We start from the raw sequence: 26,010 nt of genomic DNA on the forward strand, positions 1-26,010 counted from the left end.
TTTAGATATCATATTTTTTTTTAACAAATTAAAAAGTAAAATTAACTTGACGTTTTGGAACACAATTTAAGTTTGTTGTCCGAGATTTCCAAAAAATTAGGAGTCCGGCTGGGGCTGGCTTTTTAAAAAAAATAAACGCATACTCACCTCCTCTGTAGCTCCTGATGTCCCTTTGTCCGATCTGTGCCGCTGTTTGTTTAGAGGGGCACGGAAGCTGCGCAAAGGAGCTTCCGGCCAGCCGGTCATGCCCACCCATCCCTATCTTTCAGCACTGTGTATGGTGACGAGTGGGAGTACCTGGCTGGTAGGAAGCTCCCCAAGCGGGGGCAAGGATCAGACAGACCATGGCATGGGACATCGGGAGAGACAGAGGAGGTAAGTACATGTTTATTTTTTTTAAAAAGCCCCTCCCAGCCCGGCTCCTAATTTTTTGGAACTCTTGGGCAACCCTTTAAAATGAACGAGGCTAAGCTGCATTACCGTGTACATCCTGTGAGTTACTGAGGTTCTGTTTTTGAAAGGAAAGTGTGATGCTAATGTAATGCTGGACAAATTGCAGTGCAGAGAATGAGAAAAGATTGGATTGGTTTTCCTTTACTTGTGGTTTTGTTAATAAAAGAACATTTAATATTTAACTTACCCAAGAGGAACAAGTTCCCAAATCCAGGTCTCAGGGAAATACGTTCTTACTTTTTCACTTTTCATTTCTTTTGGCTCTACTGGTGACCCTTCAGGTTCTATAGCTGTTCTTGCAACATTAGATGCACCTCCTGGCCCAGGAAGGCCCCTATTAATACTCTCCTCTTAAAATATAGAAATAGAAAAATTAGGTTCTAAAAATCACTTTACATTCTACGTAACAATATACCGGTATATGCCAATATCTGATGCTAAATGATATATCTGCTGCACTGTAAGACTGTCTAGTCCTACTTAGCATCTTCTATAGATTATCTTAAATTATACCAAAAACTGTGCCAAAATCTGGGATCATTAGCATCATCTAAAAAGTTAGCATAGTCTACAAACTGTCTTAAACCCTTCATACTTGTGGTGCAGTCAATTTTTTGGTACAACGTATGACAATGTCAGAAATAGAGATGAGCGAACACACTCGTCCGAGCTTGATGCTCGTTCGAGCATTAGCGTACTCGAAACTGCTCGAATGAGTATTTCGCCCGCTCGAGAAAATGGCATCTCCCGCCGTTTTGCTTTTTGGCGGCCAGAAACAGAGCCAATCACAAGCCAAGAGACTCTGCACTCCACCCAGCATGACGTGGTACCCTTACACGTCGATAGCAGTGGTTGCCTGGCCAGATCAGGTGACCCTGGGATAGACTAGCCGCTGCCCGCGCTGCTCGGATCATTCTGTGTCTGGATGCCGTTAGTTGCTGCTGCTACAGGGATAGTATAGGGTGTTATATTAGCTTACTGTTAGGCAGGAGTGAGTCTACAAGAACCCAACACCCCTTGTTAGAGCTACAATAGCGTTATATATATATATTTTTTTTTATTTGCTTGTGGCACTAGTAGTGCAGCTAGTACCATATTGTGAGGAATTTGCAGGGAGACTTGCGAACGTTATATTTAGCTCTTAGTGACACGCATATCCATCTCAAACACCTAAGTGGGACAATTTATTAGGGGTTTGATTGAATTAGGCACAGTCTTCTGATTAATTTTTTTTTACCTTTATTTCTTTTTATAACTCAAAGTCATCAGGCACAGCACAAAATCCAGTTGTGTGCTGTCAGTGTAGGTTAGAAACTAGCCATAGCAATAGGATAGCATTGTTTTGTAAACAAAAAACACAAAAAAACAAAAAAAAAATCCAAAAAAATTTACAGTTTACACTTTAATTTTGAAAATGTTGAACCCGACGGCTAGGGGTAGAGGACGAGGGCGTGGATGTTGGTGTCCAACTACTGCAGGGATCAGAGGCCGTGGTCCTGGGCGGGGTGAGACACCACCTGCTGATGAGGAAGCAGGGGAACGCCGCAGAGCTACACTCCCTAGGTTCATTTCTCAAGTTACTGGGACTCATGGTAGAGCGCTGTTGAGGCCAGAACAATGCAAACAGGTGATGTCGTGGATTGCAGACAATGCTTCTAGCCATTTGTCCACCAGTCAGTCTTCCACGCAGTCCACCCATGTCACCGAAATCAGCACTCCGCCACCTCCTTCCCCCCAGTCTGCCCCCTCCCAGGAAAATTTGGCATTTGAACCGGCGTACTCTGAGGAACTGTTTTCTGGACCCTTCCCACAGTCACAAACCACTTGTCTGGTTGCTGCTGAGCTATTTTCCGATGCCCAGGTTTTCCACCGGTCGCAGTCTGTGGGTGATGATGACATTGTTGACGTAGTGGAAGAAGTGTGTAAAGAGGTGTCGGACGATGAGACACGGTTGTCAGACAGTGGTGAAGTTGTTGTCAGGGCAGGAAGTCCGAGGGGGGAGCAGACTGAGGGATCGGAGGATGATGAGGTGACAGACCCAAGCTGGGTTGATAGGCCGGGTGAACACAATGCTTCTGAGACGGAGGCGAGTCCTCGATGAGAACAGGTTGGAAGAGGCACTGGTGTGGCCAGACGGAGAGGCAGGGCCAGAGCTGGTGCATCAGCGCCAAATGTTTCACGTAGTCAAGCTCCCGTGTCGAGGGCTAGATTTTCGGAAGTCTGGAGGTTTTTTAAAGAAACACTGGATTACCGACGGACTGTGGTGTGCAACCTGTGCCACACCAAGATCAGCAGGGGTTCCACCACTACTAGCTTAACTATCACCAGTATGCGCAGGCATATGAATGCTAAACAACCCACTCAATGGCCCCAAGCCCGTTCACCTCCGGCCGGGTACACCACTGCTCCTTCCCCTGTGTCATCTGCTGCCTCTGCTAGTCAGCCCCCTGCCCAGGACCCCGGCCCAAACACCTCCCGTGCGAAAACCACACCTTCGCCTCCACGATCCTCCACAGCATCCACCAATGTCTCCATGCACAGCGTTCAGCTCTCCATACCCCAGACGCTGGTGCACAAAAGAAAGTATAGTGCAACCCACCCACACGCCCAAGCCCTCAACGTCCACATCTCCAGATTTCTTAGCCTGGAGATGCTGCCCTATAGGCTGGTAGAGACCGAGGCCTTTCTCAACCTCATGGCAGCAGCCGCCCCTCGGTATTCAGTCCCCAGCCGCCACTACTTTTCCCGATGTGCCGTCCCAGCCCTGCACCAGCACGTGTCAGACAACATCATCCGTGCCCTGACCAACGCCGTTTCTGACAAAGTCCGCCTGACCACGGACACGTGGACGAGTGCTGCCAGGCAGGGCCACTATATATCGCTGACGGCACATTGGGTTAACTTGGTGGAGGCTGGGACCGAGTCTGACCCTGCGGCTGGTCATATACTGCCGACGCCGAGGATTGCGGGGCCTACCTCGGTCCAGGTCTCAAAGGCCTACTATGCCTCCTCCTCCTCCCACCCCTCCTCCACCTCCTCCTCCGAATTACCATCCGTGGGCATGGCGCCATCAGTCGGTAGCTCTAGGCACAGCAGCAGTGCCGTCGCTAAGCGACAGCAGGCGGTGCTCAAACTGCTGAGCCTAGGCGATAAAAGGCACACCGCCCAAGCGCTATTACAGGGCATCACGGCGCAGACTGATCTGTGGCTGGCACCGCTGAACCTGAAGCCAGGCATGGTTGTGTGTGACAACGGCCGTAACCTGGTGGCGGCTCTGCAACTCGGCAGACTGACACATGTGCCATGCCTGGCCCATGTGGTGTTAAATCTCATAGTTCAGCGGTTCCTCAAGACATACCCCAATCTGTCTGATTTGCTCACAAAGGTGTGGCGCGTCTGTGCGCATTTCAGGAAGTCCAGCACAGATGCTGCCACTCTCAGGGCAGCGCAGCGCCGCCTCCAACTGCCCGCTCACCGACTGTTGTGCGATGTGCCCACGAGGTGGAATTCAACATCAACCATGTTATCCAGAGTTTACCAGCAGCGCAGAGCGATTGTAGACTGCAAGATGTCAACTTCCACCTGAACTGGTAGTCAGGTCAGTCAGCTTCCTCAAGTCTACAATGAGGAGTGGACGTGGATGTCTGATATCTGTCAGGTGCTGAGTGACTTTGAGCAGTCAACACAGATGGTCAGTGGTGATGCCGCCATCATCAGCCTCACCATCCCGCTGCTTGGCCTGTTGAAAAACTCTGGTCAGCATGAAGTCGGAAGCTTTGCGCTTGTCACAAGAGACGGGGGAAGAAGATTCCCTTTTTGATAGCCAAAGCACCCACAGGTCTGTTTCTCAGCACATATCGGAGGAGGTGAAGGAGGATGAGGAGGAAGAGGAGGAGAATGTTGGCGAGACACAAGAGGGGACCATTGTTGAGTCCTTCACTGTTCAGCGTGTATGGGCAGAAGAAGAGGAGTTGGAGGAGGAGGAAATGGAGAGTCAGGCCAGTGAGGGGAGTGAATTCTTGTGCGTTGGTACTCTGGCGCAAATGGCAGATTTCATGCTAGGCTGCCTATCCCGTGACCCTCGCGTTCAAAGAATTTATTCCAGCACCGGTTACTGGGTATTCACTCTCCTGGACCCAAGGTACAAGAAAAATCTTTCCACTCTCATCCCTGGAGAGGAAAGGAGTGTGAGAATGCATGAATACCAGCAGGCCCTGGTGCACAAGCTGAAACAGTGCTAGCGGCAGAGGGCGTACTTGTGCGGGACAAGTAGCGAGGGAGAGTAGGCGACCAGGCAGCTTGTCCAGCACTGGCAGGGGTACGCTTTACAAGGCCTTTGCCAGTTTTATGTCACCCCAGCAAGACACTGTCACCTGTCCCCAGTCTCGGCAGAGTAGGGCTGATCTTTACAGAAAGATGGTGAGGGAGTACGTAGCTGACCATACCATCATTCTAAATGATCACACAGCTCCCTACAACTACTGGGTTTCAAAGCTGGACATGTGGCACGAACTGGCGCTGTACGCCTTGAAAGTTCTTGCCTGCCCTGCCGCTAGCGTGTTGTCCGAGCAGGTTTTCAGTGCAGCTTGTGGCATCATCACTGATAAGCGTACATGCCTGTCGACTGACAGCGCTGACAGGCTGATGCTTATCAAGATGAATAAAGCCTGGATTTCTCAGGATTTCCATTCTCCACCAGATGAAGGAAGCTCAACCTGAATAATGTATGCACTCCTCCTCCTCATTGTCCTCCTTCTCCTCCTCTTTGTACACTAAAGCAGAGGAAACTATTTTTTTCCAGGGCCAACTGGCTCTAGCTATAGTACTCTATGTATTTAGTTTTTCTGGAGGGCCACCTACCCGGTCCTCTGTTTTAAACAATTTTTGGGAGTGCCACATACAGGCACTCAATCTATGTAATTTTTCTGGAGGGCCACCTACCTGCTCCTCTGGTTTGAAAACTTTTTTGGACTGCCACATACAGGCACTATCCAAATTAAATTGTCTCCATAGCAGCCTCCACACGTCGTCTTTTTAGCTGCCTCCACATGTTGTCTCCTTTGCTACCTCCACACGTCATCTCCATAGCTGCCTCCAAAAGTCGTCCATATAGCTGCCTCCAAAAGTCGTCCATATAGCTGCCTCCAAAAGTCGTCCATATAGCTGCCTCCAAAAGTCGTCCATATAGCTGCCTCCAAAAGTCGTCCATATAGCTGCCTCCAAAAGTCGTCCATATAGCTGCCTCCAAAAGTCGTCCATATAGCTGCCTCCAAAAGTCGTCCATATAGCTGCCTCCAAAAGTCGTCCATATAGCTGCCTCCAAAAGTCGTCTATATAGCTGCCTCCAAAAGTCGTCCCCTTAGCAAACGAGCTGTATCAGGCAAAATTTTGGGTTGTTTTCATGGCTTCCACATCAAACTTGTTAACTTTGTCGCCACCCTGCTGTGTTATCCACAAAATATACTGGCAAACTTTTATCATTTACTGATATTATTTCAGCGTTTCTTGCGCATCTGTTTACATTCCCCTCACCCGCCATAACCCAAACTTATAAGAACACTACTACACTTGATCTTATACAAAAGATTCTTAGAAGTGCTGTTTGGGGAGGAGCCGAGCGACAGGGGCTTGGACAGGCGAAAGCTCGCCTGGCAGCGGAGCGCCAGCTCCATCCCAAGATCCAACTAACATAGTTTTAACTGCAGCACCTTTAATCTACTACTAGTTCACTGCCTCCATACATGGTCCCCTTATCAAACGAGCTGTGTCAGGCAGAATTTTCAGAATTTTCACCAGATACATAGTGGAACTCGGCCCATCTGTCTCCGCCATGCTGGAGACCTGAAGTTGCAATCATAGCAGCGCAATATGGATGCCCCATACTGTCGCTCTTAATCATGGAACCATTCCCGAAAAAACAATTAAAAATAGAACTGCTATGCTATTCCATTATTCCTAGGTGAAATATTCAAACGACCCAGCCGGCTTGGAAAATTATAATTTTTTCAAAGTAAACGCTTCTGGCCCCAAGGCCCATTTTGGGTGGGGAGGAGCCGAGAGACAGGGGCTTGGACAGGCGAAAGCTCGCCTGGCAGCGGACCGCCAGCTCCATCCCAAGATTAGGCAGCCTCAGAGGCATCCATGCATGCTGCCCCTGCTGTTTCCTGTCCATTTTGCCTCCACGATCCTCCACAGCGTCCACCAACTTTCAACTCTCTATACCCCAGACGCTGGAGCACGAGAGGATATGCAGCACATCATCCCCTTATCAAACGAGCTGTGTCAGGCAGAATTTTCAGGTGTTTCACCAGATACATAATGGAACTCGGCCAATCTGTCCCACCATGCTGGAGACCTGAAGTTTCAATCATAGCAGCGCAATATGGATGCCCCAGTAGTCACTCTTAATCATGGAAGTCGTCTCCATGGCTGCCTCCACATGTCGTCCCCTTATCAAACGAGCTGTGTCAGGCTCATTTTTCGGGTGTTTCACCAGATACGTTATGGAACTTGGTCACTATGTCGCCACCATGCTGTGTTATGGACTAAATATACCGTCAACCTTTTGTTCACATAGGAAATCATTTCAGCGCTTCTTGCTCACCTCCTTTGGTTCCTCTCTGCTGCCTTAACCAGGCAAAATACTGATACATACAGTGCTACACGTTATCCTCGCCAAAAGGAATTTTTTTAATTGGTTTGAAGCCTGAGTCCATTTGGGGTATGTCACCATGCCACTCTCTAGCCTGCCGCTGCTGCCGCTGCCTCTGCATGCCGTCCCCTATAGTGTCAGGGTCATTTATTGGATGTTTTAGATGCTATCTAGCTTCATTCAGTCACTCTGTCATGGCCATGCTGTTGCCCATAATTTTGGCATAATGGTGCGATTAAGCAGCCTCAGAGGCATCCATGCATGCTGCCCCTGCTGTTTACTGTCCATTTCCGTGGTGTTTCCATCCTTTTCTGAGGTTCCCAGGTGTTTGGCCAAGCTTCCCTGTGCAGACCCTTGGTCCCCTTGAAAAATGCTCGAGTCTCCTATTGACTTCAATGGGGCTCGTTATACGAGACGAGCACTCGAGCATCGGGAAAAGTTTGTCTCGAATAACGAGCACCCGAGCATTTTAGTGCTCGCTCATCTCTAGTCAGAAACAAATTGATGAATCTGCCTCTGGATGTGCAGCATTGAGGGAGTGCCAGGGGCAAACCTGTCATTAGGCAAATTGAGCCTCTTGCCTCAGGTGGCACCATATGCAAGAATTTGGGACAAAATTAGGTCATACGCAAGTTCCAGTTGGATTGCAATAGTGTCAAGGTGCTGGCTGATCAGGGGCAGGGGAAAGATAGGTTCCACTACTAGTAAGGAACCTAAAACACTAAACAATAAAGACCTAAACACCTCGTTTGGAAAAAGTATAAGTGGTCCAAACACATTGGTCCAAATTTACTATGGACCTTGCACCAGTTTTCGGTGGGACTTTGCATGTTCTTTTCAGTGTAAACAGCTTGCACAGGTATATAAGAAGTGTCTGTGCCACACTTGTGTTACACATGATCGTTTTTTGTGGCGGCTGCACTATTCTTCATGCAACGTAAATTTCTGCACTGAAGGGGGCGTTCTGATGCCCAGTCAGACGGTGCGACAGATTTATCAAGACAGAATTGTGTCGCACGCCCCATGTTAAAAGTGCACCAAAAAAAAGTGCTGCACTCTGTTGGGGCAGTGCAGGGGGCACCAGATTCATGAAGAACGTGCACCAGAAATCCTGAATCTGGCGCTACACAGAACACTACACAGGACACTGCACTGTTTTTAGTAAATGTGGGCCATTATGGTGATTCCATGAGAGGACGTGCCCCCATACACCAGGGCCATATGTATCACTTGTTCTTCTTTACAGCAACTGTTTAATTAGTCGCAGTAATTTTGCACCAGTTTTCTGCCTAAACCAAACTAGCATGCATCAAAAAATAACTGTCTTTCCCTCATTTATTCTATCAATCAAGATGTTCATCATTAGCGGCTTTCTCATTTGGGTGCAAAAACACTCCAGCCCGCAGGTGACATAGACGAAGCGAAGATGAAGAGAAGCAAGACCCTGAGCTCTTCTGCAGAACAGTGTTTCCCCTGTATATCACAGCTGCGGAGCTCAGCCAGTGTTTACACTACATGAAGCCTCTGTTTATAGTTCAGGAGCTATTATTTACAAATATTTATCAAAAGCAGCAGCAGCAGAGAAGGCTAGAAGAGAAGTTAGTGGGAGCTGCAGACAGGACAGAGAAGTCTCCCCATGTAGCAGGAAAGAAGAGATGTGAGTGGGAGATGCAGACAGGACAGAGAAGTCTCCCCATGTAGCAGGATAGAAGAGATGTGAGTGGGAGATGCAGACAGGACAGAGAAGTCTCCCCATGTAGCCGATAGAAGAGAAGTGAGTGGGAGCTGCAAACAGGACAGAGAAGTGTCCCTGTGTAGCAGGATGAGCACACTGGTGTCTGAGCAGGATAGTGGCCAGAATTACAGGGGTACAGCAGGAGACCAGCACTGGGGGATCCCCTCCAGGAGAAGCCATTGCTGAGGAGATCACTGGGTGCAGGGTGTCACACACCTGGGTGCTGCTGTGAGGGTCATTTTCATGCTGGGTGCGGGAGAGAAGCAGAGAGGAGCTTGTAGGAGGATCACATGTAAGTTTCTGAATCTAACATTGCACCTAAACTGCACCTAAAGTAAAGTGAAGTCGCAAAATCATCCTGAGACTCACAAGTGATTAATAAGAGGCAGGAACTCATCACAGATGGTTGTAGCTTCTGATAATTCAGACGCAACAATGCCCCTCACTATGGCGCAGAATCTGAACTAGTGCCCCACAACTGTGATGTATCTGGCCGATTATACACATACATGCATATCATACAGTTACTATATTTAACTTACCAGAAAAAAGCATAGGTTCGGCAAATCCAAAGTAAACATCAAATTCAGCACATCTCCGAGGCTTCTTAATATCTGCACTTGTTATTACTTTTAAGCGCAGGCCCTATGAAGAAATGCAAAGTAAATGAATATTGTATACACCTAATTTACTTGGGTTAAGCTTATAAAATACTGCTTTATAATTACATTGTTTGCAATGAGGAATCCATCATGGATAAGACAGAAGCGACGTTTTACATCTGAAAGCTTAGAGGGCTGCCGGCTTTATCAATTCGTAGATAGACATATAGATAGATGCATATTAGATAGAAAGATATGAGATAGATATATTAATACATAGTAGCTGGATAAGGATAAAGTGATAGGAGATGGAAAGATCGATAGATGCGTAGGACATAGGTTTGGCACTTAGGTTTGGGGAGCAGGAAACTCACTGGGGGAGATTGGCTTCTCCGACAGTTTTCTGTTTAAATCTCCCTCTCAGCAGTTTCGGGCTTTCACTATTGGCTTGTTGGGGCGGAGACCGGTCGGGGAAACTATAGTAGAAAACTCCAGAGGTTCCGATCTGGTCTACAGGTCGGAACTGGCACAGTTTGCACCCATATTCACTAATAGCCCGGAGCCTCTCAGTGAATATTGGTGCAGGACCACCAGCAGGAGGGGGGGGGGGGGAATTTTAAGACTGGCATTCTAAACGAATGAATTAATGAATTCCCCCATTGTGTTTGAGCTCCTTTTCTAAACAGGAAATGCACCTGCAGTCTGCAGGGCCCCTACTCCCTCCCCGTCTACTAGGTGCCCTCTGATCTCCCTCTGCAAATGGTGCATGAAGAGCCTGCACCCGGGCAGAGAGGTGAGTTTTCTGCTCATCGGGCCCCTCAGTCACACTTTACCCCCCATGATGGTGGCTGTGTTCATAACTAAAAACGCTCTATTTTCTTACCTTCTCATACTCATAGTGGGACATTTATCGGGGAGTGTATGTCAGTTTTCTGTACACGATTATTTCCTGCCTAAGCCCCCTCCATGCCAAGTGGGCATAGAGGTGTATGAGGGAGTGGGATGTGCCCCGTGGCAGAGTGGCCCAGTGGTCTTGTGATAAATCCAGTGCAATGGAGGGGTGGGGGGTGGATATTATGTCCAGTAAAAATAATTGCCCCCCCAGTGTTTATAGGTCTTTTGACCTTCCTCTTTGATGCGCATAACAATGAAAAAATGCAATGCTTTATTGATCATGTATTTTACCTTAAATAAGCTGTACACATCCACATGTTCGTCTCTATTGAACCATGGCATGTATGGCCTTTGAATGGAAGAATGTCGTGGATAGCGGTCAAATTCACAGGAATCTTCACGTTCTTGGATACGATAATCATACGACTCAGATGTATGGAAAGGGAAGAGGTCAAACACCTGGTAACAATGGAAGGTAAATGGGAAGTATCCCGGTATGTGAACATGAATAACATCTTGAAGAGCGACTTATGAGATGAACACATTGGGGCAGATTTATTTACCCGGTCACTTGAGTTCACAGAAAGCGCATTGTCCGTCTATAATGCTGCCGGCGACGATTCACTAAGATCATAGATCATATAAATACATAGGATGGTTGAGATGCTCTATGCTAAATATATGTATAAATTACAGAGAAGGCACCTTGTCCAGCACTGCTTATGCAGGACCATGGGGCCCACCTAACTCAAGGGCCCACCAGTGGATCCGCCTGTTCAGCTGTGGGCCAGTCCGAGCCTGACCGCGCACACAATCGTAGCGCAGACACTTCTTAAATACCTGTGCAAGCCGTTTTAGCCTAGAAGAGGATGAACAGTCTATGCACTATAGTGCAGAGCAAAGCCCTTAGTAAATGAGCCCCAAAATGTTTGTTTACTTTCCATGCAATACTCTCTGCTACTATACAGTATATATTATATATATATGTTTGGTGGGAAAATCCCTTTAAGTACTTCTGAAAAATTAAAGACATTGGGGCACATTTACTAAGCGTCCGCACACCGCATTTCCGTTGGGTTTTCCGACTATTTCCGATTTGCGCCGCATATAACAGGGGTTGTTGGCGCAAGTGTTCGGATATTGGCTCAATTGTGCCGACTTTAATTCGACACAAATTGGGGGCGTGGCCATCGGACAACCCGACTAATTCGGCCTAAGCCCGGGATTTAAGATTCAAATTGTGTCGCAAGACAATGCACTCACTGGGAAGAAGAAGGTGAACTCTGGCGGACCACAGCGGGGAAGCGTCACATGGGGGGTCATTTACTAAGGGCCCGATTCGCGTTTTCCCAACGTGTTTCACGAATATTTCCGATTTGCGCCGATTTTCCCTGAATTGGCCCGGGATTTTGGCGTACATGATCGGATTGTGGCGCATCGGCGCTGGCATGCACGCGACGGAAATTGGGGGGCGTGGCCGAACGAAAACCTGATGGATTCGGAAAAAACGCCGCATTTTTTTAAAAAAAGTGTTGCGGGACTCGCGCTTACCTTGACTCGGTCCGGCTTGGTGAAGATCAGTGCATTCCGGGGGGGCCTCGGGGAACTTCAGCGAGGCAGCACCACCTGGTGGACGTCGGAGGAGCTGCCTTAGTGAATCCCGGCAGGACCCGAATCCACGCTGCTGGATAGCGAATGGACCAGGTAAGTAAATCTGCCCCATGAGCTTAGTGAATCACGCCGGACTTCATTCTCATCGGACAACGCATCTCGGGGATCGCGACAGGTCCGGGTAAGTAAATCTGCTTTAATGTGTCACCTAAATATTCAGTTCTGCTCTTCTATTATAACATAATGAGGCAGTTTTATCTCAGTCTGAAACATTGTTTTTGGTTTTATTTTAGTGACTTTTTGGGTGCATCTGGTTATCCTGTTTTGCACTTATTGGGGCAGATTTACTTACCCGGTCCATTCGCGATCCAGCGGCGCGTTCTCTGCGGTGGATTCGGGTCCGGCCGGGATTCACTAAGGTAGTTCCTCCGAGGCCCGTCGGAATGCAGTTTTTTAAATGCGGCGGTTTTCGTTTGGTCACGCCCCAAATTACCCCAATGTGCTAACTGTCTAATAGTAAGGGGAAAAAATACAGCAGGACAAGACTGATTGGGCACAAAATTTGAATCTGTTCTTCATGAGTCAATTGTTTTGTTACATTACGCCTATAAATCTCCATTTTAAGGAGACACTTTAAAAAATATCCAAGATAACTCCTTCAATATACATCAATGACTTAGATCGACATATTCAGGTGACAAATGTGCTTAAATTAAGAGGGCGTGATACATTATTTATATGAGCAAAAATATGAAATTTTTTACCTTGTCAGCAGTCAGCTCTTTCTCTGGTTTCATCAGTACCACGCTCTGATCCACCACCCGCAGACCACAGAGAGATCCAGGAGAAGCCTCAACCTGGAGAGACACGTCTGACCCCGGAAGAACCTCTTCTGGGGAAAACTCGGTTGATACCTGGAACAAAGAAGCATCTTAATAATGGAAAAACAGTCCATTTAGCTGCATGGGTAGGTCCATTTTAATTAGATGTAAATATTATAGTAAATGATTTGAGAACCTGAGGCTTCCTACTTTCAAAGCAAGACGTTGTGATAAAATGTTACCACCTTGCTCATTGACCCCTCCCTAACCTATAGAGATGTAATAGTTGGAGGCATTACCTTAATTTTTTATTGCTAATAGTCTGTAGGACTGTTACACAGCCTTATAAACAATTTCTACCATCCCCTGGCTCCGTTCCAGTCCATACTTACTGGTACTTTCAACACTGTGGCACGACATGTCATTTTGTATTCATGTATGTATATAGCTTATAACTTTTTATAAACCTTCCTATTCCGGTTTACAAGACAGTGATATTGTTGTGTTTCGATGTCCAGATAATCCCTCATTGACCAATAAAATCTGGATTTATTTATAGTTGTAAAACCATGAACAAAAACTATGGTGGGACCCTTTACCAAAAGAAATGTTCAGTGGGTCTCTGTATGTTACAGTAGACCAACCATGGAGACTAGAGATGAGCTGACATGCCATTCGGGTCAGCCTTGGCTACTAGCCATGGTTGTAATTGGCCAAGGAGACACCCATGGATTATCAAAGTCATGGCTAGTTGTTATGGGAGTTAATATGCCCGATTGACTGTTCGGCAAGGAATCTGGCAAACATTCGGGGTCGTGTAGGGCGCATCCGAACCCCAAACCTGAACCGGAAGTTCAGGTCCACTCATCTCTACTAGTGACAGTTTCCCATCGTGAAACGTTGGCCATCGCCTACGCCCTTCTCATATTTTTTATATTATACTTATCTATAATTTCTGCTACAATATAGAAGCTAAAAAAAACTTACTTTATTCTTGAAACATTTGAAGACATTGAATTTCGCAGCATCCGCTAATATTTCTCCATTAGGGAGGAAGATGTAAACAAGTGCATGAAGAATCTTAGAAGTGCCTGCACTCAACGGGAAGTTCAGGGTGACTTTTCCTTGAATATCTGTAAAAAAAAATGAAGAAAAAAAATTTGGAAACCAAAATATTCTGGTTTCCCACTTCAGAACTTCTTTAACTGTTGAAATGGGATCATTCTTATGCCAGAGGGATTGCGTAAAGGGAACAATAATTTTGCCTTTATCCCATATTTCTGTAGATTATGAGGTGCTACATGATTATAGGAGGTCCAGGAAGGAAGTGGCATATTTTGGTGGATTATTATTATTATTTTGTATCCATATTTTATTCCGATGTCATTATACTAATTCGAATAATCAGACTTACTGTAGGGTTTTACGAAGAAATCAATTTACATCAATCATTTCTGTATTTTTTTTTACCATACCAAAAAATAGGCAAACATTTTAGCCATTTTCAGTGGACAATTACCTTCACCTGTATTTCCAGTCTCAATTTCCACCGTCCCTGAGTTCTTAATAGAAACTTTTGAAACCAACTGTGAAAAAATAATGGTCATAGAAAGATGTTGAATTATTCAGTATCTGAAAGTCATGGCCTTCACTTCTCGTTTTTAAAAGTCCTTCCTTAAAATTTCACAATACTTATCTTTGGGCTGTTTTTTGAGGGTTGCAAAATCAGTTTCCCAAAATATCCATTACTCTGGAAATCTTACATCCACTCCACAATCGCCCATAATTATTTAGCAATGTTAGGTTATATTCACACGAATGTATGGGGGACGTATATACGGCCAACGTATATACAGCGTATGTAGATCCCCCATACACGGCAATGGGCTCACGGTGCCCTACGGGAGCAGTGAGGTGCTGCACACGTGCGTCACCGTACCGTTCCGTTGTCGGGAGAAAGATAGGACATGTCCTATATTTCTCCCGTAACACGGCGCCGATGCCATATATCCCTATGGAAGCGGCGCTCATCCACTCCTCCTCTCCCCGGCGCTGTGTGAATGTAACCTTAGTTACACCCCAGGGCAGAGTTCACCAGACAGGACTCAAGGCCTCTTGCAGTCCCAGGCAGCCCAGTACCCTAGAAGGAAGCTACAATGATGATCCAAACTTCTTCTCTTTCTTTCTACTGTACTGGTGTCCTCAGGTGCCTATCGGCACTTTGCCAAAAATATGTGGCTTTTGGTTGTAGTTTGGGCACTCAGCGTCTAAAAGGTTTGCCATCACTGGCCTAGACTTTCCAACTCAAAACCATGGAGAAGATTATTTTGTCCTTTTTTTTTTACAAAAAATCTTAAGTGCAATTATTATGGGGTCTGTCTGACATGTCTTACCAGATAATGTAGGGATAATTTCTGGACCTCTTTCAGCTCAGATCGACCAATGATGTATTCTACATGGACATCTTGATGGCCCTCACACGGGAGAACGTTGTCCAGAGAATTGAGTTTCAAAAAGCTCTTGCTTCGCGAGTAGAAGGGGAGGATGCGTTGGGAGGCTTGACCATATTCGGGACGATATTTGCCATGTTCGTATGGCAGAAGGGTCAAGTTTGTTTGCGCCTTAAAAAAAAAATATTTCCATGTCAAGGTCTTCTACTGGAAGAATCCAAGATTCTATTTAGTGTCTTACTTATAATTATGTTTTTTCATATTTAATAGGTGGAACATCTCACCCTCTTACCCTCAATGTCATGGTGTCTTTCCAGTCAGTTGTATTCAAAGAAAAAGATGCTTGCCCATTCTCGTCAGTTACTAAGGTCTCGCATATTGAGCTATAAGAACATTTCAGATAGACTATAGTGTTTGGTTGAGGAGCACCTTCAGCATCCTCCACTTTAATCTGAAAGAGAAAAATTGAATACATAAAAAACATTTACTTGACCTCCACTTCTTGGTAAAGTCGGGGCGACTTACCAATCCACTGTAAGGGATGCCAGCCTTGTAGTTACCGTCAGCATTAACAAAAGAAACTTTATTGACAACATTTGTTATGGTTGTTTGACCAGATGATGACAACTTCACCCCTGCGTAAAGGCAAAAAACATCCTATAAGGTATTTTTGGAAATCCAGTTGGATGGAAAGATTATATGAAAAATAGAAGAGATGGCAATTCTCTGAAAATATTACAATCTTGTGCCTCAAGCGCACAAATGTATGTGTTTTTCTGTTCTGTATATAAAATTGTATTTTGGCCGTAAATACAGCACTTTTCCCCCCCAGTATGAGCATGTATGGCACCGTATCGATGCGTAGCTGTAAGAAAATGGTGGGCTGCCAAATGATGTCACATGGTTGTCTCCTTGCGTAGGTTGTCAACCTACTGTATATACAGGATGCATGTGATGAAATAACATATGTTGCATGTTTTTGTCCGTTCCCAAAGACTTTAGAATACATAAGAAAATAGGACAGGCTCTATATTTTTTTATGTCCACGCACGGTACGGTGCGGTGGACAATACGGACCTAGCCAAGTGCCATTTATAATACCAGTGTCACCTTATGTTGGTGTTGAGCCTCTTTGAACACAAGGACCAACAGGCAACTGCCACCAGTGGCTCCAGAAAAGTTAAAATATCATTAAGATTATCAGTAAGATTCACGTTACAGTCAAAAATAAATCAGACTTACCAGTCCCTTCCTCTATAATAGAAGCCGAACCTTTCAATTCATTAGTCATGAGAGATTCTCTTAGTTTGAAGACCTCCGACTTGACCTCAATGGTATGACAACCAGATCTGTCCAACTGTGGGAAAGAAACAACTGGAAATCAGGAGCCATTAAAATACAGATAGGAGTGCAGTAGCATGCAAGAATTACCATTAGGCAATCTCCTTGGTACTAACAATGGGTAGACAAAATGGCTTCCTCTGTGATTACATTTGCTTTATATGTAGAGTAATAAGAAGTAAAAAATATATACATAAAAAATTTATAATATACAAAAAATATACAGATAATTACACAAATATATAACTTAGTGGACCACAAAAAAATGTTGAGAACGAGAAAATAACTGTGCATGGTTCACGTCTAAAGGAGTTACACTTACAGATATGGGATATATACAAGACATTTATATCCTATGGATAGTGATCATGTGTATGGAAGCCAAAGAAGGAATGTGTCTGCTCATAAATAAAAATAATAATAGCTACATGGCACACTGGGATGAAGGTTCTAAATGGGGGGGGGGGGGGGGGGACTCGTAATAATTTTAGAGATGTGTAAAGAATAAAACTCCTATTCACTAACTTGATCACTATTACAATGTAAAAAAAGACCTCACCTTTCCCGTGAAATTGGCACAAATTGGGGATTGTTTTAAGGCCCATCTCCAGTAATAAGAAGGGGCTTCACGACAAATAGAAGCTTTAAAATCCCCTTGGACTGGCTTCCCATATGTGTACCTAAAAAGAAGAATGGAAAGAAAGAAATTGTATAAATTTAATTTTTTGAGAGACATAGCCCATTTTTGGGGTTATACACAGCCTTTAGTATATTTAAAATTTTATTTTTGTGAATAATTTGAACACACCAATTCTTACTCAATTATTTGTTTGCAATATTTGCAACACTGGCCCACATTTATCAAAAATTGTGCAAACTATGGGGCAAATTTATCAAGCTGTCTAAAAGTAAGAATGTTCTTTGTTGCCCATGGCAACCAGTTACAGCTCGGCTTTCATTTTACCATTGTTCATTAATATTTTAAAAGGGGAGCTGTAATTGGCTGCTATGGGCAACTAAGAACAGTCTTACTTTTAGACAGCTTAATAAATCTGCCCCTATGTGCAGTTTGCCCGTAGAGTGTGCAGGGGGCGCCAGATTCATGAAATGTGTTGTATGGGCTTTACGAATCTGGCGCCCCCTGCACCTGGTTTCCTGACATCCAGACTAGCCATGGAGGAATGTGATTGGAGAAAGCATCTGTTTGTCAGAGCTAGGTTAACAATCTGTAATCCAGAGCAAAGTCAGCAGGAGACAAATGTGTGTGTTGGAAATCAATTCAGACAAGATTGTTCACATTAGTGCTTGACACAACGCAAATCATGTTCAAAATGATGCAACTTCTGTTGTAGTTTAAGTGCAGAAAATGACATTGAAAATGAATGGGCATAGATGATATACAATGGGGCACATTTAATAAGGGTCCACGGACCGCAATTCCGTCTGGTTTTCCCGAATATTTCAGTTTTGCACAGAATTGCCCCAGGATTTTGGCGCACGCGGTCGGATTTTGGCCCATTGGCACCGGCATGCATGTGACAGAAATCGGGGGGCGTGGTCGTCGGACATCCCGACAAGCACCAGGAAGAAGAAGGTGGACCTTGGCACAGAAGCGACGGATGCAGGAACTCGGGCGCACGATCTTAGTGAATCGCGGAAGACCCGACTCCTCATCGGACAACTCACTGCAGGATTGCGACAGGACTGGGTAAGTAAATCTGCCCCATTGTCATTATTTTTTGGATCTCTACTGCCGGGGGAGCATAAATCTAACAGTTAAGAGTGTAATTAGGATATTGACTACTGAAAGCATCTTGGAGCTTTTCTATTTAAGCTCGCTCCTTTGAAATGGGTAGTCCTGAGCTGAAGCAGACAAAGTGGCACTGCCAATCTGACAGTAGAGATTGGAAAATATTACCCAGGAACCCAGTTGGGACGAGAGAGAATTCCAACTATACATGAATCGTGGACAAAGCCAACTAAAAGAGGCAAGCTTGATGAAGGTGGTGAAAGGTCCTTTCTAAATGCCAACGTGTATATTCCCATTAACCAGGTGGAAATGGGAGGGTTGAGGGCTCCTCATCCCTCCCCTCTCTAAATTGGGGCAAAAACGGTACATGATCTACATTTTGGGGCGTGGCTGCCCGGCTTCATTACGGTGCGGTGACTGTTTGCCTCTAGCAAATTCATATTGGACAATATTTGTTGGTGATTTTGGGGCTTTCAATAGACCCCTCCCTTGATACTAAAAGGGCTACAAATAACGGGATCAATTAATTAAACATAACAAAATCCCAAGCTTTTTCAGAAATATCTTAGACTTACTTGCCACATATTTCAACTGGAAACTGATCACTGTTAAACATAACTTGTTTAGGGAACTGGATTTTGACCTCAAATTTTGGAAGTACTGGAAAGACATGTTAGATACAGGTTAGAGATCCTTAAAAGAAACCTATGCTAGATATTGGACATGCGGAGGGTTCCTCACCATATTCCTCCACATTGAAGGTATGAGATGTGTCTTTCAGTTTAATGGAATACTCCCCTAGTGTGGGCTCCGGGGAAAGAGTGAAAAAGAGCTCAGCCAAGCCCTGATTGAGGTTCACATTTAGCCATTGACTAATCCGGTTTTTGCCCGGATCCTAAAAGGAACAACCTCAAATTAGATCAACAAAAACACTCTAAAAATTCACAAAAAAGAACCTAGGGATATATATATACAGGCAGTCCCCGAGTTACGTTCAAGCCGTATGTTTGTTCTTAAGTTGAATTTGTATGTAAGTCAGAACTTTATATTTTATAATTGTAGCCCCAGCCAAAATTTTTTTGGTCTCTGTGACAATTGGATTTTAAAAATGTTGTGTTCATAGTATCATAGTATATAAGGCTGGAAAAAGACGCAAGTCCATCAAGTCCAACCTTTAAGAATCAAATAAATGTTTTATCCCCATAACCCGTGATTTTTTTGCTCTCCAGAAAGGCATCCAGGCCTCTCTTGAACATGTACATAATACGTCCGCCATAATAACCTCCTGCGGCAGAGAGTTCCATAGTCTCACTGCTCTTACAGTAAAGAACCTTTGTCTATGTTGATGGTAAAATCGCCTCTCCTCTAGGCGTAGAGGATGCCCCCTTGTCCTGGTCACAGGCCTAGGTATAAAAAGATCTTTGGAGAGATCCTTGTACTGTCCGTTCAGATATTTGTACATTGTAATGAGGTCTCCCCTCAGTCGTCTTTTTTCTAAACTGAATAATCCCAAATTTTGTAATCTGTCAGTGTATTCTAATCCCCCCATTCCCCTAATAATCCTGGTTGCTCTCCTCTGCACCCGTTCCAGCTCTACTATATCCTTTTTATACACTGGTGCCCAAAACTGTACACAATATTCCATGTGTGGTCTGACCAGGGATTTGTATAAGGGCAAAACTATGTTGTCACGGGTGGACCCGCGACCCACATCGCGGGTCGCGGGCTCACCCGTGCCTCTCGCTCCCCGCAGGCGCCGCGCCAGCGCATCTCGCCTCTCCCCGCTCCCGAGTCCCGGCCTCGCTCCGTGTGCGCGCGGTCCCGCGCCTCAGGGCGCGCGCGCGCGACACTTCTAGGAAATTTAAAGGGCCAGCGCGCCATTAATTGGCGCTGGCCACATTGCCCAAATCTATTTAAGCCTGCCTCTTCCTGCAAGCCCTGCCAGATCTTTGTGCCCCACAGCCTTAGAGAAAGCTCTGTTGCGATTTGCCTGCGTTCCAGTGTCTCCTGCGTTCTAGTGTCTCCTGCGTGCCTGACTCCCTCTGTGTTCCTGCGTTGCCTGACTACCTCCGTGTTCCCGTGTTCCAGTGTCCCTCCGTATTGCTGTCGTAGTTCTGTGTTCCCGTACCCTTCTGCTTGGACCTCCTGTTGCTGACCCCGGTTTGGATTCTGACGTTGCATCTCTGCCGCCTACCCTGACCCTGTGCCTGGACTGTGACCCCGAGCTTGACTGCTGTTTCTGTACCTCAACCTTGGCCGCCACTGCAGACAAGTCACGCCTGAGGAACGACCTGGTGGTACCACGCCGCAGCTTGTCTAACCCGCTTTGCGGCGGGCTCTGGTGAAAACCGGGTACCACTTAGACTCCCGTCCCAGGTAGTGGCTTGAGTCATCGTCTGCAGTGGTCCAGCGGATCCACATCCCGCAAGCCTGACATATGTCTTTATCATGAGAATCTATTCCTCTCTTGATACATCCCATAATTTTATTTGCTTTGGCAGCAGCTGCCTGGCTCTGGTCACTAAAATTAAGTTTACCATCCACCAATACCCCCAAGTCCTTTTCAGCTCCAGTTTTACCAAGTAATTGACCGTTTAGAACATAATTATACTTTTTGTTTCCGCGGCCCAAGTGCATAACTTTACATTTATCTACATTAAACCTCATCAACCATTTCTCTGCCCACTCCTCAAGCTTCCACAAATCCCTCTGTAATGCTAAACTATCGACCTCAGTATTTATTACTTTACACAGCTTAGTATCATCTGCAAATATTGAAACTTGACTGTGTAAACCCACTACAAGGTCATTAATAAAAATATTAAAAAAGAAGTGGCCCCAATACTGCCCCCTGTGGCACTCCACTGGTAACATCAACCCAATCTGAGAATGTGCCATTAATGACGACCCTCTGTTTTCTATCACTAAGCCAATTACTTACCCAAATACACAGATTTTCTCCTATTCCCAGCACTCTCATTTTATATACCAACCTTTTATGTGGCACGGTGTCAAATGCCTTTGAATAGTCCAAATATACAACATCCACAGCGTTCCCCAGATCCAGTCTTGAACTTACCTCCTCGTAGAAACCAATCCGATTAGTCTGACAGGACCGATCTCTCATAAACCCATGCTGACGCTGGGTTATAAGGTTGTGCACAGTGAGATACTCCAGGATAGCATCTCTAACAAACCCCTCAAATATTTTCCCCACCACAGCAGTTAGACTCACGGGTCTGTAGTTTCCAGGATCGCTATTTGATCCTTTTTTGTATATTGGTACCACATTTGCTATGTGCCAGTCCTGTGGAACATAACCAGTCCTCAATGAATCTTCAAATATTAAAAATAACGGTCTGTCTATCACGGTACATAGTTCATGCAGAATCCGGGGGTGTATGCCATCTGGCCCCGGTGATTTATCTATCTTAGTGCTTGCGAGGCGGCGCCGTACCTCTTCCTGGGTTAAACTGTTGACATTCCAAAAATAATTTACATTATTCCTCATTGTGTCTTCCACCAGGGGATTTTCCTGGGTAAAGACAGTTGAGAAGGCGACATTCAGTAGATTGGCCCTTTCCTCATCTCCTTCCACCATGACCCCCATGTTATTTCTAAGGGGACCCACACTCTCTGTTTTTAGTTTCTTATCATTTATATACTTAAAAAATAATTTGGGATTATTTTTGCTCTCTCTGGCAATTTTTCTCTCAGTCTCTATTTTTGCGGCCTTTATCTGCTTTTTACAGGATTTATTTTTCCGTCTATAATCCTGTAATGCCTCATTGCTACCTTCATGTTTTAGCACCTTAAACGCCTTATCTTTCTCGCTTATTGCTTTCCTTACAAGACTAGTTAGCCACATTGGCTGTTTTTTTGTTCCTCTTATGCTTTTTCCCATAAGGTATGTGTTTCTCACAGGACTTTTTCAGAATATATAAGAAAAATTCCCATTTTTTTTTGGGGGGGGGGCTTTTGTCTTTGAGAACATTATCCCAGTCTATGCCTTTAAGGTCTTCCCTTAGTTGCTGAAAATTTGCCCTCCTGAAGTTTAGAGTGTTGGTTGCCCCTTCCCTAACGTTCTTAGTAGACCGTAGTACAAAATCAATGATATTATGATCACTATTCCCCAGGTTCCCCCCAACCTGTAGTTTTGATACCCTGTCAGGTCTGTTGGTGTTGTCATAAGAACCAGGATTAAGCTTCATTACAGACGCCTGTGATATCTGTTATAGCTGATTATTGTAGCATAGGACTAAAGTACAGTAAATTATCAACATCCAGAAGTCCGTTTGTAACTAGGGGTCGTCTGTAAGTCAGATGTTCTTAAGTAGGGGACCGCCTGTATATAGATTATTTTTATGCATGTGATACTGTATGTACCCAATATTAATATCTTATATTATATTTAACAAATAATGTTCTTCATATATTTCCTACCTGTACTTCAACCACAGGAATCTAAAGAAGAAAAAAAAGCATAATTTTTAGTAAGAATTTCCCAGTAATGTGAAATAACATTTTTTTTTTTGCATAGACTAAATACATTTAAGAACATCTACCACCATGATGAAGGATTGTAAACCTAGCACACTGACACACTGGTGTGTGACCCCTCTGGAGGGATCCTCTCTTCTCTTAGCTTCTTATGTCCTGTTTTTTTTCACAAGAAAAGGCATTTAAAATTATGCTAATGAGCCTGAGGGCCACCATAGGTATTAATGGAGCCCAGAGCCCCTCAGACTCATTTGCATAAACATTTTCGTAAAAATCAGGTCATTAGAAGCTTAAAGAAGAGCAGATCCCTCCAGAGGGGGCACACACAAGTATATCAGTGTGCTGGGTTTACAATCCTTCATCCTGGTAGTAGATGTTCTTCAAGACTTGGAAAGAGGTATGGTAAAGGTCTACACAATTATATCAACCCTTTATATTAAACAAAATACAAATAATTTTTTTTAACAATCTTTGTTCCTGCAATTAGTTTTATTTCAGACTTACCAAAATATTTTCTGGTTTCAAATCTTCATTAAGGGACAGAATTCGGAATTTTACTGCAACAAAAATAATAACAAATATAATGCGTATTAAATATTAAGAACATTTTTCAAGAATATAAATATTAAATTAAACCCCCCCTCCCCCCCAAAAAAAAACTATAGGCCTTGTCATAAATTAGGCCTTGACTCAATTAGCTTCCGCAGGGGGCTGGAGTCATTTGTAGTGAGCCTTCACTATTTAGCTTGAAAGTTCGGAGGTCTGGCAAAGGTTGATGGCTCCAAGAAGAGGAACCAAATAGAGGCAACGTTCAGGCCCCCCATAATGTTTTCATCACAGCCTGTTCTCACTTTTTTGGCATAAATGTTGATAAAACCGGTCACGACTGATGATCCCGCCTATTCTATGCCTTTACTGCACTCTCCTTTGGATAGTCACGAGGGCAGTAAAAATCTTTTGTGCGAATGTAGGAGAAAAAATGCAAACCAGTGGTCGATCCTTCTTCCACGTCAAAAGGACATTAATGCCAAAAGCCCCACATATTATGGTAAATCCCTTTAATGTTTCTTACCGGTTTGTCCTGGTTTGTACACAGGTTTGTCAGTCTGGACTAGAACCTTAGATAATGGTTTCTTTATGAGAACTTTACTACTGTTACTTATTGATTCCCCGGAATTTTCAATTAAGACCGTAAATGTGCCAACCGTTTGTTTTTGTTCCGGAATTGGAACCTACACGAGAGGAAATGAATGCCATTAGATGAAGTGACCGAACTAAACCATAGATACACACTTTATAATTGAAACCTACACATAAATACAGCTCAAAAATTGCCTTGAGGTGAGGAACAAGGTGACTGCCCCCCCAAATAAAAACTTCTATAAGGGTAGACCCACTGATGCAGTTTATATAGTGGATATTCCACACACAGAAAATTAGTGTAGAACACTGCTTGATAACTGTTTCTTTTGTTCCCGGAATTTGGTTTATTTCTGACTCTGCCTCTTTGTCTTGTTCCTGTCGTGCGTTACATTTGTAATTATCTTGGTTATCTCTGACTATGAATGAATCTGTGCTCTCCATCCTTAATATTATTTTTAACTGGTGATAAGTTTCAAAAACCTATAAATTATGAATCATTTCAGTAGTTTTTAAAACTTTATCTCTCATTACCTGGCTCCCTGCCAGCAGTGTGTGGCGAGTCCCAGGGGAGGGGGCGTCTGCAGCCTGTGTGTGCCCCTGTTTCCTCATGCATTCTTTCTCTCCTCCTCACCATCCTCCTCTCTCCCATGCCTGTTCAATGCACATAGCAGGAAGTGGGCAGTGAACTGGATGATTGTGGAGTAGAGATGAGCGAGCACTAAAATGCTCGGGTGCTCGTTATTCGAGACGAACTTTTCCAGATGCTCGAGTGCTCGTCTCGAATAACGAACCCCATTGAAGTCAATGGGAGACCCGAGCATTTTTTTAATAAAACTGAACAGTAAAAGAACAGTGCAAAAAAAAAAATTCCAGATGTTTGCAGATGTTTTACTTGTAAGAACACATTGAAATAACACTATTCTTCACTTTCCAGGTGTTCGCGCGTGTCTCCCGCTAGGTTCGGAGAATATTGTTCTTTCAATGTGTTCTGCACTTAAATGCTCCTGTGTTCACTCTTTTTAATGTTTTAATTCTATTCTTCACATTGCAGGTGTGCGCGCGTGTCTCCCGATAGGTTCGGAGATACGCGCGCACAGCTGCAAAGTGAAGAATAGAATTAAAACATTAAAAACAGTGAATACAGGACCATTTAAGTGCAGAACACATTGAAAGAACAATATTCTTCACATTCCAGATGTTCCGAACATCTCCTAACTTAGAGGGAGACACGCGCGAACACCTGGAAAGTGAAGAATAGTGTTATTTCAATGTGTTCTTACAAGTAAAACATCTGCAAACATGTGTAATATTTTTTTTTTACAATAAAAATACTTTTATTCAATTTATTTTATTAATTTACTGCTCGATCTCGAGCCGGCGAGATACTCGTCCGAGGAACTAGCCGGTCCGAGTATGCTAATACTCGACCGAGCAGTATACTCGGACGAGTATACTCGCTCATCTCTATTGTGGAGGAGAGAAGACTGACACAGCTACACACAGGCTGCAGCTACTCCCCCCCTGGGACTCACCATACACTACTGGCAGAGAGCCATGTAATGTGAAATAAAGTTTTATAAATCAATTTTCATGAGTTCATGCTTTCGAAATAATCATCTAAATCAAATTAGTAGGTACAGTGGGCAGATCGTATCCATCAAAATATATTTTTTTACCTGGAAATCAAGGCAGGTGAATATGGTCTCCTGCTGGAAGTTCCTCTCTATAAGTGTGATGTCGTCGCCATTCAGGTTTAGAGATATTAGCACATTGCTCCCTCCTCCAGCTCCCTCCAATTGTAAGCAGATCTTTTCGGAGTGCTGGGCACGTATCTCTGATGGAAAGATGACGGCATAGTGCCTGGCAAGAGGTAGAGTATAGAAATAACAAATTGTGAGCAGAGGAATAAAAACAGAAAGGCTTCCCAGTTGTCTGCTAAGTTGGAGAACCCAAAGTTATTCCTGTGAAACAGTGTAAGAACGGTCTGTAACCCTTGATAAAAATGGCAAAAGTCAGATTTCACAGAGGTCACAGAAGTCAAGCTCTCCCCACATCTAA

At 44.5% G+C, this 26,010-nt stretch overlaps 1 protein-coding gene across 1 annotated transcript in view; it reads right to left on the reverse strand.

Moving 5' to 3' along the window:
• LOC140105590 (alpha-2-macroglobulin-like) overlaps positions 1–26,010 on the reverse strand; it is a 75,311-nt gene that overhangs the window by 42,258 nt on the left and 7,043 nt on the right. The window contains exons 2-18 of the mRNA XM_072129577.1: positions 25,629–25,812; positions 23,882–24,041; positions 23,314–23,366; positions 22,753–22,773; positions 19,051–19,204; positions 18,885–18,969; positions 17,119–17,239; positions 16,461–16,575; positions 15,744–15,853; positions 15,511–15,669; positions 15,162–15,389; positions 14,288–14,354; positions 13,756–13,901; positions 12,712–12,861; positions 10,628–10,795; positions 9,383–9,485; positions 641–803 (exon numbers count right to left, since the gene is read on the reverse strand). Coding sequence (XP_071985678.1) covers positions 641–803; positions 9,383–9,485; positions 10,628–10,795; positions 12,712–12,861; positions 13,756–13,901; positions 14,288–14,354; positions 15,162–15,389; positions 15,511–15,669; positions 15,744–15,853; positions 16,461–16,575; positions 17,119–17,239; positions 18,885–18,969; positions 19,051–19,204; positions 22,753–22,773; positions 23,314–23,366; positions 23,882–24,041; positions 25,629–25,812 — 2,187 coding nt within the window. The remainder of the gene's footprint in view (positions 1–640; positions 804–9,382; positions 9,486–10,627; positions 10,796–12,711; positions 12,862–13,755; positions 13,902–14,287; positions 14,355–15,161; positions 15,390–15,510; positions 15,670–15,743; positions 15,854–16,460; positions 16,576–17,118; positions 17,240–18,884; positions 18,970–19,050; positions 19,205–22,752; positions 22,774–23,313; positions 23,367–23,881; positions 24,042–25,628; positions 25,813–26,010) is intronic.

Source organism: Engystomops pustulosus, chromosome 11 (genome assembly GCF_040894005.1).
Source record: "Engystomops pustulosus chromosome 11, aEngPut4.maternal, whole genome shotgun sequence".
Taxonomy (NCBI): Eukaryota; Metazoa; Chordata; class Amphibia; order Anura; family Leptodactylidae; genus Engystomops; species Engystomops pustulosus.